Below are 12,332 nucleotides of genomic sequence, written 5' to 3'. Positions count from 1 at the left end.
TTTTCCCATACTGCGATGAAAAACTACACGCCAGGAGCACCTCTCCCCCAGCGAATCGCACAACCCAGATTTTTGAGTATCTCCCCTTAAAGTATTGGCTGCAAAAAAAACCCCGCTCCCCAGCAAGGCCAGGTTCTTCCAGCCCTTGGAGAGGCCAAGGTTCTTGCAAATATCCTCGGTCACTGCCAACGTTGGCTGAGCACCTTGCAATGACGCAGCCCCTCCATGAGCTCTCACCAGCGTAGGGCTGCTGATGGAGCTCAGGGCACTTTCCCATCACCCTTTTCCTCCACATTTACAAGCAAAATTAAACAGGAGATGTTACTATTGAAAAAACAGAGAGCCATGCCTGTGCTTCGTGGTGGCTCTACTTCTGAAACCGATTTCACCCTTCAGAAAACCAGTCTTTCTCCACCACTGAACAGCACACGGGAAGCCAACACCGAAACCCGGCACGCTCGGCTGTCCAAACCGCCCTGGAGCCGGGCATCAGCCTCCGCTCAGTCCGGATAAGCATCATCACAACGCACAAGCACACCCACCCACCCCAGCTTGGCCTTTTTTTGGATCAAGAAGGCAAGTTTCGTTCACCCAAGCCAACACCAAAGCCATCCGACCACCGGATAATAAATCATTCAACTAGATTTAATCACAGCAAAGCAACAACCCCCATCCTACTCCAATTGATTCCAGTACATTGGCCACCTCATTCTCTCTTTGCTCTTTTGGTATTTACCTTTCCATCAGTATTTCTGCTCTTCTGGACATATGTCAAGACAGGCTCCTCGGCCAGGGGCCCTAAGGGTTGTCAGGCTCTCCTGGGAGCTGCTGGTTTTATACCCGGGGCCGGCAGCTGGTTGAGTTAAGCCCTATTTTTAGCAGCCACTCAGGTAGGAGAGTGGCCAACGCTTCCGCCTGGGATCCCCGCTATCACCTCCCTCGTGGCAGAAAACCAGTGGGTGTGAGTTTCGCTGGAGGAGAAAGCAATTTCCTTATGACATATAGCAGCAAAACAGCATAAAAATCACCTGTCACCTAGTGTAAGTGCTGGCCTTTGAAACCAGCTATCTAAGCCAGCTGTTTGGCATTTGGTTTTGGTGTGGTTTGTTTTTGTTGGTTTTTTTTTTTTTTAATGGTTGTGATGCCATGTATGGGCTTTTCTGGGTTGTTACTGTAAGGAGAAGTCATAGCTTTCTCAGATAAATGGGGTTTCAATGCAGCAAGCAGATTGCCCCGCTCGCATCCCGGGAGCTTCCAGGAATGTGGATGCTGGGGGCTGTTGTGGGACCGCCGACGCTCTGGGGCACGGTGCTATCAGCTTGTTGCCTAACGCCGAGCATGGCTGGGCTGCAGCATCTTTGAAACCCATGCTGGAGTCCTTCAGACAGCCTGTGCACCCACCCTAAAACACAAAAGAAGACCGGCTTCGTGACCCGAATCCTTTGCACCCCCATGGCTCCCACTCAGCCTTGCCCAGGGGCAGAGCATCTCCCAGGGCCGAACCCACACAACACAGATCTGCACATCCCAACATCTGCAATCTGCCCCTTGGCCAAACAAATCTTCAGCCTTTCTTCTTACACCAGCGATCCGTTTGGCCCCACGGCCATCCCCTTGCACCCCTGTGCCCGTTGCACCCTCCCACGGGCTGCTCCCAGCCATCCTCATTGCTATTTTGCCATCTGATGGCAATATTTCGCACTGCACCTTGCGGGGACGGTGCTGGATGCGGATGCATTTGCCGGGCGGCGGCTGCCGGCACGCAGGCTTTGGAAAACCCCTCGGCAAGATTTCCATCGAAGCAGTGCTGCATTTTCTTTAGTTTTCAGCTAGGATGATGTGCTGCCCCGGTCCCTCCCAGATAAAAATGGTCTTTTCCTGATAATAGGATCAGCTTGCAACTGAACCAGTCCAGGATTATTTTCTTTCTGTTTCTACAAACTTTCTGTGCCATAATTCCCTATAATTGGGAGAGATACAGTCCATTTCCTTTTGTTTCTCCTGAGCCTACACCGATGAATCGTAGTATAATATTGATTAGAAATTACCTGGTTTTGTTTTTCAGCATCCCCATCTACTTCTGATGAATAATTAAACCATCCATGAGGAGCTCCACGCTGCTAACTAACACAGGGCCACGTCCTTTCATAAGCAGATCGATTCCAGTGGGTGAGAAGGAGTTTCACAATCGATTTTGTTGTTTTTTTTCTCTGCAATATCCGTAAAATGAAAAGCCACATCCACTCTGGTGATGGGGCACAATTTGGCCATCTCCAGTTGGGAGATCTTGCTACTGGAGATCATCCAAGGCTGAGTCCAAACACCGTCCCTACTCATGGAGGACTTCTCATGATTAAACTGGGAATTAGCGTTGACTTATGGCCTCTTGCAGGCTTTTCGTCTTTGTAGTAGCATTTCTGGACACAGCCTGAAGAAAGGATACCCAAAGCGACTCCAGGAAAAATCTTCACCTGAATTGTGAGTCTGGATCCAGACCTTTATCCAAGTTCAGATCCCTTCTGGGATTGGGGACATGCTCAAACCTAATGGGAGGGAGGCGTAAGAAAAAGATGTTTGCAAGAGACCTGAGACAAACCAAAAACCAGAGTTGGGGGAAGAGATCCGGATCCAAATTTGTCCGCTTTTCTCATCAATAGTGGGAGAGAATGAGGAAGCTGGCTGGAAACGTGGTCACGTGGAGGGAGCACACAACGCTGAGGCCAGCGACACTGGAGGGAAAAGCAGAACTAAAAGCATGGGGAGACAGCAGGCTTATTTACAGAAACTTGCTCCAGAAGATGGGAGAAAACAAGGGAGAGGTATTCCCCGCATGGAGCTGTGAGGTGTGGAGGGTTACAACGGGCTCAGAAGAAGGCAGGAGTCAAATCACCCACATTTCTTGGGAGCAAGACAGACAGGCCACAGGCTGAGGCTGGACATCGGGAAAAGCCTCCTTTGCAGGAGGGTGGGACAACCTCAAACGGGTGTCGGGGTGGGGATCACCATCCTTGGAGGTCTTCAAGATTTAGCTAGCCAAAGCCATAGCCAATCCAGCTGGGTGTTGGAGGCAGTTGTGTTTTAAGTGGACCGCAAAGGTCCCAACACCAGCCACCTGGGCACAAAAATATCTGCACTTCCAGATCGGAACCACGACGGAGGCATTGAGGGCAGCCACCGCTCCCTGCGCTGGCCACGGTTTGGACAGACGGCACAGCCAACACGTAGCCTTGGTGGAAACCTCTCGGCCCGGTTGTGTGGTGCCTCTGATCCAAGAGGGCGATGGGCACCAGCCCCCAAAGCAAATCCTCTTTTCCTCCAGCCCCAGGACTGATTTTAGCAGCTTCCCTCAGCAGACGAGCAGTGCGAGACAGCAGCGGGCATCCACGGGCATTTGCATTTTCTGCCGTGCAGCAGCCTGCCCCAAACACCACCAGGCCTGGGGCTGCTGAAGCATGGATGATGACCTTCACGGAACGAAGCACCTGCAAACCTTCGGGAAAGCCCGCGCGGGGCACCTGCCTGCGTGCCACCACCCTTGGACTTCAGCCGCGGTAAAAGTCACCAACCACTGTGTGCTGTCCCTCGCCACACACCCACGCCAAACACCGCGGCGCAAGCGGCAGTTACTTGGCTGTTTACCGAAAGGGATGGGTCCCCGTGCCCGGAACGCAGCGGGTTTACAGCCCTCCCGCCTCTGTTTACCGCAGGGAAAAGAGACACATCAGCCCTGGAAGTACATGAGGGCTTCCTGGGAGCATGGAAAAAGCTCCTCATCGCAGCCCATCCTTGCAAAGGTGCCCGTTGATTTTCACCCTCCAAGATCCCTCTGGAGCCGCGGTGGCACAGAACAAGGCGGGTTGAGTGCTTTTGGCAGCTTCCCAGCCAGGAGAGGAAACCCCCGTCCGAGTCCAACACGATCCTTAGTCATCGCAGGAAAAACAGGTGGAGAGAGGGCATCTCGCACGCTCCCTGCGAGCACGGCACAAGCACCGGGGTCACCAACTGTCACCTGCTCCAACAAAACAAATCACGCAGGCTGGAGAAGTGATGGGGTGCTCAGGAGTCATCAGGGCCATTTCCACGGCAAGAAAGCAGAGGGGATGTCTTGTTTGGAGAAGGTCAGGAAAAATGCACCCATGGGTGTGTATCCCAAGAGCGATGCAGAGCCAGGACGGGACAGTTGCCAAGGAAGGAGGTCTGCTTTCCCACCAAAGCTGTCCCTCGGGGCTGGGCAGGACATACGCTGACTCTCCACTGGATTTCACCGCAAGAAAGATGTGGCTTTAGTCTTCTCTGGGACAAAAAGCACCCTTTGTGGAAGGAAGGATGAGGTCTGGGTGCTTCGCTGCACTTTCCTGGTGTAGTGCATCCCCAGGCTGCAGCTTGGCTGGGTGCTGGGGAACCTCCAGTCCCCTCTCCTAGCAGAGATTTTGGCCTCCCGTCCTAGCTGGGACCTCCCAAAGGCTGTGACACTATAGTGCTCATTCACCCCACTAGAGCTTCTCGTTTCCTTCTCCTCCATCACTTGACTTCTCAAGCATTTGCATTTGGCCAACAAGCTGGTGATTTTTCTGGAAGTGAAACTTCTCAGCCAGCATTTCCGAAGATGTCGTACTGTTGACGTTTTGCCAACCGGCCACCATGCGTTCCACCACCATCTCTTGCTGGCTGCAGCCCACCAGCAACTCCAGGCTCCAGTTAATGGGTATAAAATAGTTTAGGAGGAGCAACCCCAGTTACAGCAAAAGGGACTGCAGTTTCAGGTTGGCAACAACCAGATTTGGTGGCAACCTCGGTCACCAACCCTTGCCAATGTTTTTCACCAGACTGACAGTTCCCAGACCCATTCACAGCATTGCTGCCCCAAAAGCGGTGCCGATGCAGCTCTGAGATGGCAGCTTAGGCTTGGGAAAGGGTCCAGAGCAAAAATATGAGGCAGCAGGATAATTTCTGCAGTGGTGCAAAACGGAGGTTGGAAGGAACTCACCTCTTCCTACCAGCCATGAAACACGATGCTGCTTCACGACCTGTATCTGCGCTTGTCCACGTAGCCAGCAAACGCCGTGTGTTCGCACTGCGTTCAGCCGTCAGCTGCTGAGCAGCTCGGACCGTTGCACTCTGGTTTAGGGGCTGCCAAGCCTGGGGACAAGATCTGGGTGCCCACAGGAACTGGTTTTAAATGAGGAAGGCTTGGATTTCCTAGTTTCACACCTTCGACTAGCAAGAAATGGGATTTTCAACCTTACACAGTCACAGGATTTTACTTCCTCAATGAAAAGCAACCTGAAAATATTAGTGGATATTTTTGGATTTAAAAAGAAAACAAACACACGTTGCTCCTTCCCGGTCACTAACAGCGCCTGGGGTTGCAGGTATTCCTGCTTCAGACTCAAAGCAAATAACCACGTGTCTGACGATGAGCGTGGACATATTCACGACTGGGTTTGTTTCTTTTCACATTATTTAGTCAGCTAATTACAAAAAGCATTACATGGAGGGAAAGGAGTTAAAATGAGACGCAGCTTAGGGCATCCATGCAGCCTGGAGCTCCAGCCAGGCTGGATCCAGGCAGATATTTCAGCACACTCCCACCCTTAATCACAGGAGCGACCCCACAGGAGACGGGGAGATTCCAGTGCACAGCATATCTGCGATATAAGTCCGTTCTTGAATTGGGGAAAGGGCTCAGATTCAGAGCAGCGTGTTCACACTTAGGGCCACTGCTCTCTACAAAAGCGCTTCGGTAGATGGTTGACCAGGAGCACAGGCTCCGGTGGTCTGCTGTAAGAATGGAGCAGTCTTTACCAGCCAGTTTAAACCTTAAAGACAAGCATCAACATTTACAGAGCAAAAAATATCACGCTCCCTCCCAGCAGACAGAAGAGAAGCGAGCAGAAGACCAGCCCACACATTCACCAGGGCTTTCGGGGCTGGGGGACGGTTTCTGGGTGTGTTTCGCTAATGAAGCCCCAGAGGTGTCACAGCTTTGGCTCAAGGCAGGTTTTGAAATCCAGGACCAGCTCTGTGGCCTTCTGTCCCTGAGATGCAAGAGACGCCGGCACTTCCCAGCGGAGCACAAGTCTGCGATGCACCTTCAAAGATTTCCTATGGTGAAACCTCCAGTGGGTCTTCTTTCAAATCCTCATGGTCCTCATTCTCCAGCTGCTCCAGTTTGCTGGATTTCTCATGGATGATCTCCCCAGGAGTCTTCAAAAACCTGCAATACATTTATTTAATGGCTTTAAGGGCATGACCAAACCCAGCCCCAAACCAGGCTGTAAATGCCGGAGCCCTTGCCCTCATCAGCTGAGCTCTGGAGCTCACCAGAGGGTATCGGCCATCCCCGGGCTTCGCTGAGGATCCCAGCTCTTGCTTTGCGCCAGGATGCACCGAGCCTGGGGAGACAAAGCTCAGCGCTCATCGGCCCAGAGCTGGCATTTTAAGTCCAAACTAGTCCCAGGGAAGCAGCCAGCACTGAAAACAGGAGGCTCTTGACTTATTTCCACCCCTTCCTCTGTCTGGAAGTAGACTTCAGACCTGGTGTCGCTGGGGAACAGGAGGGACCTGTCCAGCTTGGGTGGGCTTGGGGGCCTTTCCTCCAGCACCAACTGGACTCCATGCAGGAGAGCGGATGGATGCTGGTCCGCAGCCCTGGAAAGTGCATCAGATGGGACCCAGAGCCCAGGCGGCCCAGCTGCCAGCTTGCACAGGACAGAGCCTGGACACAAATCCACTGGGGTGTAGCATTTGCAGGGGAGGATCTTGCTGGAGGAAGCAGCTGCCAACATCTGGAGCCCACCGCCTTCCCGTGCCCCATCTGCACTGTCCCAGGCAGCTCATTTCTCTGATCTGCTTCATCTCACCTGAACAACAGCTTCTGCCCTGGCTCCTTTTTGATGATGTTAAGCTTGTAGTAATGTCTGAGTGCTCGTGACATCTTCTCATATGTCATGTTCATCCGGTTCTGGAAACAGAAAAGAATTGGGGAGGGGGGTGTGAGTAAAAGCAAGCACCAACACCCGGTTTGGGTCTGTCTGCAGCAGGACCACACGTGGGACGCTCGAGGTGGTTCTTGGGCACTGCAGGCTGCAGTGTGGGTCTCTAACCCAGGCTTCCTTCTGGGTCCACAGCCATCATGGTTTGCTTTCCGGGAGATGAGAAAGCCTCCCTCTTTAATCACCAGCAGGGCAGCATCTCTCAGTAGCCCTGCACCCACTCTGTCTCACCCTTCCCAGTCCCTGTGCCATCAGCTTTGGGGAACAGGTCACCAAGGTGACATGCGGAAGCCCAGGAATGACAAATTTCTTCTCAACTGCATTTACCTTGTGGTTCCCCCAGAGCTGGGCAAGTCCGTTGGGGTTAACCACACGGAAGACCTTGGCTTCCTTGTCTTCCCATTTGATGTAAGGTTCGTAGCGGCTGTCAGAGAGGAGCTGGTACACGTAATCCCACAGCAACCTGCAGTCTGAGTGTCGGAGGAGAAGAAATAGTCACAGAGCTCCCACTAAGGCACTTGCGCTCCAGTGAGGGTCAATCAGCAACAGGATTGCACGTGTTAGCAATGATAATAAACATAAGAAGAGCCCAGAGCTCATACACAGCATTTTTATTTCTAAATCGCAAAACGCTAGCAGGAACTATGATTTTTCAGGTGGGGAAACTGAGGCAGGGAAACACACGCTGATGCATGGAATAAATGGATGGGAGACAGATGGGCAGACAGGACAGAGCACATTCTTGTTTTCCAAGGAACCAGGCTATAAATTCCTATTTACCTGCAATTTTCCCATCTACTGGGGCTGACAGGGTCGTAGGAAAAGAGCAGATGGCACCTGCCCTGCAGCTGCCCTCCGAGCTGTGATGGGAGAGGTTCAGCGGCTCTGCGGGGCTGTGGGAAGCAGGCTGTTCTGCACCCCCCAGGCAGGAGGAAACACCAACTGGGGCACTACAGTCTGTCCCTACAAAAAACAAACAAATAATCCTGTGGTTCATTACGGCAGGTCCCAGGACATCTTCCAAAGCCCTGAAAGAGGTGGGGAGGGACAGCCCAGGTTGGCTATCATCAGCCCAGTCCCAGGTCCTGAGGAAAGCCCTGGATTTTGCTAAGACAGGAGCAGCAGAAGGTCCAGGGGGGTTAGGGGAGATGCCAAGTAGGGTGAGGGTCAGATACAGAAGAAAAGCTGGAACAGGAGAATGCACCAGAGTACAGGCACTCCCCTGTAAACTGCTATGAGGGCTTAAGATGTTCATCACACCACAGCTGAGCCAGCAGAAGAGCTCAGGAAAACACCCCCAGATCCACCTCAGTGCAAAACCAGCCACTGATACCAACCTAGGCCCCCCGAGGGCATTGATAAGCCTCACTGGCCCTGACCAGCCTCACCTGGGGCTTCTCCCCACTCCACCCATTGGCCCAGCAGCTCTATTTAAGCTCAGCCCTGGTTCCTTACCCCTTTTCCAGCTATGCTGCAGGAGGACTAGTCTGCAGCTGGGGCTGTGCCTCTGCCTGGCTATTGACCCTGCCTGACCCAGACCTCAGTCTGCAGATGGACTTCCCAGGGTAGCCATAGCCTTGCCTGGTCACCGTGGACCCACCTGGTGCTGTCTAGGCCTGACTCTGACCAGACCTGCTTCATCACTACAAACTTCCCCGATGACCTGGACTTTGTTGGACCTGGCTGCCATCCCCAGGACTGTCCTGCTTGCCTTGCTCAGGTAGTGTGGGATGGGTTCAACGGGCTAGGCTTCAAACCCCAGATGTGTGCAACCCACTGTACTGAGGGCAGGCTCTGCTTGATGGACAGCTGCCATCCTCCATCATACCTTCCTCTGTGCTCGTGGCTTCCCTGAAGGGTGGGCTCAGCAAAGGGCTGCACACCAGGGCTCTTCTTTGAGTTTTAATATACTGGAGTATTTCATACAACACATCACCTGCAGGGAAGGAAAGTCTGCTCAGATGACTTTGTATTATAGTCTCTCTCAGTCGATGTTGTTGCTTAGACTTCTGTGCTACAGAGTAAGAGGTTATTCCCCATCCCAAAGCATTTGCGGTCCAGATGGACTAAAGAAGAGGGTTGTCCTTGTCTCCAGCACCCAAGTGGCCAGAGCTGAAGCCTGGTCTGCTGGGACCCATCCAGCCCCTCTCAGCAGACCACAGCTTGTGCTGTGCTTGGATGGTCCTTAGAAACACCCTTGCGCTCGGTCTAACCTGAGCTCGGAGCTCGGTATCTGAAGTCATCCTTGGTGAGGATGCACAGGGCTTTGCCGTTCATTTCAAACTTGCTTTCGTCGGTTTGCCGAAGGGAATACTCTTTCTCAGCCCATCTTAGCCAGTGGATCACGTCATCCTTGCTCCACAGTGAGGGCTGGATTCCTGAAACCAGGAGCAGCCTCTGAAACAACTCAGTCTCCATCTTCAAAACTGCTAAGGGGCAGGGTGGGACACTAGTCTTCTCCATCACCAAACTTTCCCTCTATATTAAGCACTCACAGGTCAAAAACACCCCAAAGAGAGAAAATGAACCCTGATGACTGGTCCATCTTGTCCCCCTTGACAGCAGGGAATGGTCCCTGGGTGGGACACCATGGTTGTACCCACCATGTCCCACCCTGTGGGAACTCCTTTGTTTAAGCAGCATTGACTTGCTCAACATCTACTCACTCAGCCTGCCTGGAAGCCTGAAGATCTCCCCCTCGCTGATGGGTGTGTGTCTGGCCTGGGATGGGGGCGGTAACAGAGCTGTGACAACGGGGCTGGGAGAGCTGACTGCCACTTTACCCTGGGGAAAAGAGATCAAACACATCAGTGGGGGGAAAATTCCCAGCTCTGGTCCTGCCTTTGCTTTGGAGATGCCTCCACTGCAGTAAACTGCTCAAATACTTTCTAAGTGGTTTCTCATAGCAGCATGATGTGCTGTCTGCAGCTCTTCCATGCTGGTTCTAGGCCCTTTACCAGCCCCAGGATGAATCTCTGGTTGCCCAAAATAGTGTCAGTAGCCAGAGATCCCCCTCTCTTTCTCCAGCTCTTTTCTTTAGCAGAGGTACCTGCCCCCACCCAGGCTCTGGGTGTGGGTTATCCATCCCCGCTGCCCCATGGCTGCAGGGAAGTGGAAGGTGGAGCGGAGCCTGGCAGAGCCTGCGGTGCCCGTGCTGGCTCCCGCATCCTGCAGCATCCTCAGGTGCTCATTGCATGCCCAGGCTTTTAGGACAGTACTTCAATTCTTTCGAGTTGTGAAAATAAAGCTGGCAATAATGCTTTGATTTTTGTCTTAAAAACACTGCCTGAAGAGATCTCTAACTTTTCCCACAGTAATCATTTGGGCATAAGTGGAAATAGCCATCCCATGGTTTAGAGAGATGTCCTCTCATCTTTGCTCTCCTGCCATTAAGTCCCAGCCTCAAGAATTACTCCTCCCTCCTGGTTGCTCATTAAGGAGCCTCTCCAGCCTCCCCGTACGGGTGAGATGGTCGGTGCTGGGAGGAGAGGCAGCCCCAGCACCTCTGCTGGACTGGGGGGTCGGCATCGGCCCCGCGCTGCCTCCGGGCTCTCATCCAGAGCACGTGAGACTGAAGGGAGCTCGGCTCCTGCTTTCAGCCCCATCTAGATCTTGAAATATTACTGGCAGCCGAGCAGATAATGTTTCCCCTTAAAAATCTATTAACGTGAATCCCAGCAATTTCTTAGCTTCATTCTCTGGAAAATTAACAATTTTGCCTGCAAATAGTATTTTCTGAGGTAGCTGCCAACTCTGAGCCTTAGGCGGATTTTCAGAGGTGGTTGGAGCAGCCGGTGCTCCTCGACTGTGTGTGGGGGCAGAGGAGCTGAGCTCCCCTGAAAATCAGGGGTGAGGAAAATCACGGTGTGCACTGGCAGAGCAGCTGGTGGTCGGCCACCTCTTCAGTGCAAAGCTGGTGTCCCCAAAACCCGGAGCACAGGAGCAAAGCGCTCCATCCCTCCGGGGGAAAATGCTTCCCTGTGATCCCGGGGGAGTTACAGCAGGAGAAAGGCAGCAGTGGGGTGAGGGGTTTTCTTCACCAGAAGGATGGGTGTTAATTTGTCTGCTAGTGGTGGAACCGTTGCTGGCTATCTCGGGGTTGCTGGTTTTAGCAAAGCAAGCAGCTGCATGATATTGTATGAGAAAACCAGAGAAACTCCAGTATTAACTCTGAACAGGCTTGGTAGCAATGCAAACTGTGCTCTGGATTCATCCTAAGCAATAAGCTATGGGAAAAATAAAAGTGAAAGAAATTAGCGGTGTATTTTGTCTAGAACTCCTCTAGAAATGTATTTTAGTTTTCTCCCATCGGTGTGACTCTCTTACAATGAGATTTACAGTAAAAACAGACCAAACGTGTGATATTTTCCTTGCTCCTAAAGATTTCTAGGGCATGAGACGCATTCTTAATTTTTATTACTTTGTTCCGATTTCATGTTCTTGCTTTTTTGTCCTGCTTAGCTGCTTTCCCACGTTCCTGAGATGGCATTTCCTTGCTTCAAGAGGGAATATTGTCCTTGGCAGGGTTCGAGTGGGAAAGTGAGAAAAAGGGGGTGAAAATGAAACCCCAGATGTGCGAGAGCGGCTTTTGGCTCAGTCGCAAATTCGGGGGGACGGAGCCCCCCGGCTGCTCGGGGAGGCCGTTTGCAGGCGGATGGGGGGTCACCCCCCGCCCCCCCGGGGATCAACTTCCAGCCCGTAACTGAGGGGGGGAGCCGGGGGGCCGGGAGCGGGCTGGGGGCAGGCGGCTCTTACCTGCATCCCCGGTGGCGGTGGGTGGCCGCTCCCCGCAGCGGTGCTCGGCGCTGCCCCTGCCCCGCTGCGACCCGGTGCTCGGCGCTGCCCCGGTGCCCGGCGCGGACGGGTCCCGTCCCTGCGACCGCTGCGGCTTCGGCGCGATCCTTCCGGGAAACGAAATCGAAACGAGCCGGAGCCCCGGGAGGCAGGAGAGCGGCGGGGGGAGGCGGCAGCGCCCGGGGGCCGTGGTCCCGCGTCCGTCCGTCCGTCCGTCCCCGGGCACAGCCTCCGCCCGCTGCCGGGATCGGGACAGCGCCGGTGGCCCTAACCGGCCGGGGGGTCCCTGTGTCCCTGAGGATCCCTGTCCTCCCGTGGGCCCTGTTCTCCCCTACCCCGGGCAGGGCCACGGGGGCGGACGCGCTGCCGGAGGAGGGAGGGGTCCCGGGACACACCGGGGCGGGGAGGGAGGAGCAGCTCGAATATTTGTTTTTATCCCTTTTCTCTACCGGACACGGTCGGGACGGGACAGCGCTGCTGCCAACGGGGCCGAGGGGGCTCGGAGAGGGGCCCGGTGGGCTCGGGGAGGGTGCACACAAGAGG

General features: G+C 53.7%; 1 protein-coding gene across 2 annotated transcripts; it reads right to left on the bottom strand.

Moving 5' to 3' along the window:
- Positions 1–790: 790 nt before the first annotated feature.
- Positions 791–11,819, bottom strand: ETV7 (ETS variant transcription factor 7). 2 transcript variants are annotated; one of them, XM_082330359.1, is made up of 9 exons: positions 11,751–11,819; positions 9,662–9,779; positions 9,209–9,421; positions 8,824–8,931; positions 7,776–7,958; positions 7,323–7,465; positions 6,864–6,964; positions 2,049–6,217; positions 791–1,402 (listed from the first exon to the last, which is right to left on the bottom strand). In XM_082330359.1, the coding sequence occupies exons 1-8, from the start codon at positions 11,754–11,756 to the stop codon at positions 6,106–6,108; spliced, it is 984 nt and encodes a 327-aa protein (XP_082186485.1). In that variant the 5' UTR covers positions 11,757–11,819; the 3' UTR covers positions 791–1,402; positions 2,049–6,105. The 2 variants fall into 2 exon arrangements, with proteins under 2 accessions (XP_082186485.1, XP_082186486.1); XM_082330360.1 differs by having other exon boundaries at positions 9,209–9,373.
- Between the last annotated feature and the right edge of the window lie 513 nt (positions 11,820–12,332).

Source organism: Platalea leucorodia (genome assembly GCF_965183815.1).
Source record: "Platalea leucorodia genome assembly, chromosome: 19".
Lineage (NCBI taxonomy): Eukaryota > Metazoa > Chordata > Aves > Pelecaniformes > Threskiornithidae > Platalea > Platalea leucorodia.
Note: the sequence above shows the minus strand (reverse complement) of the source record. Positions and strands in the feature narration are given on the sequence as shown.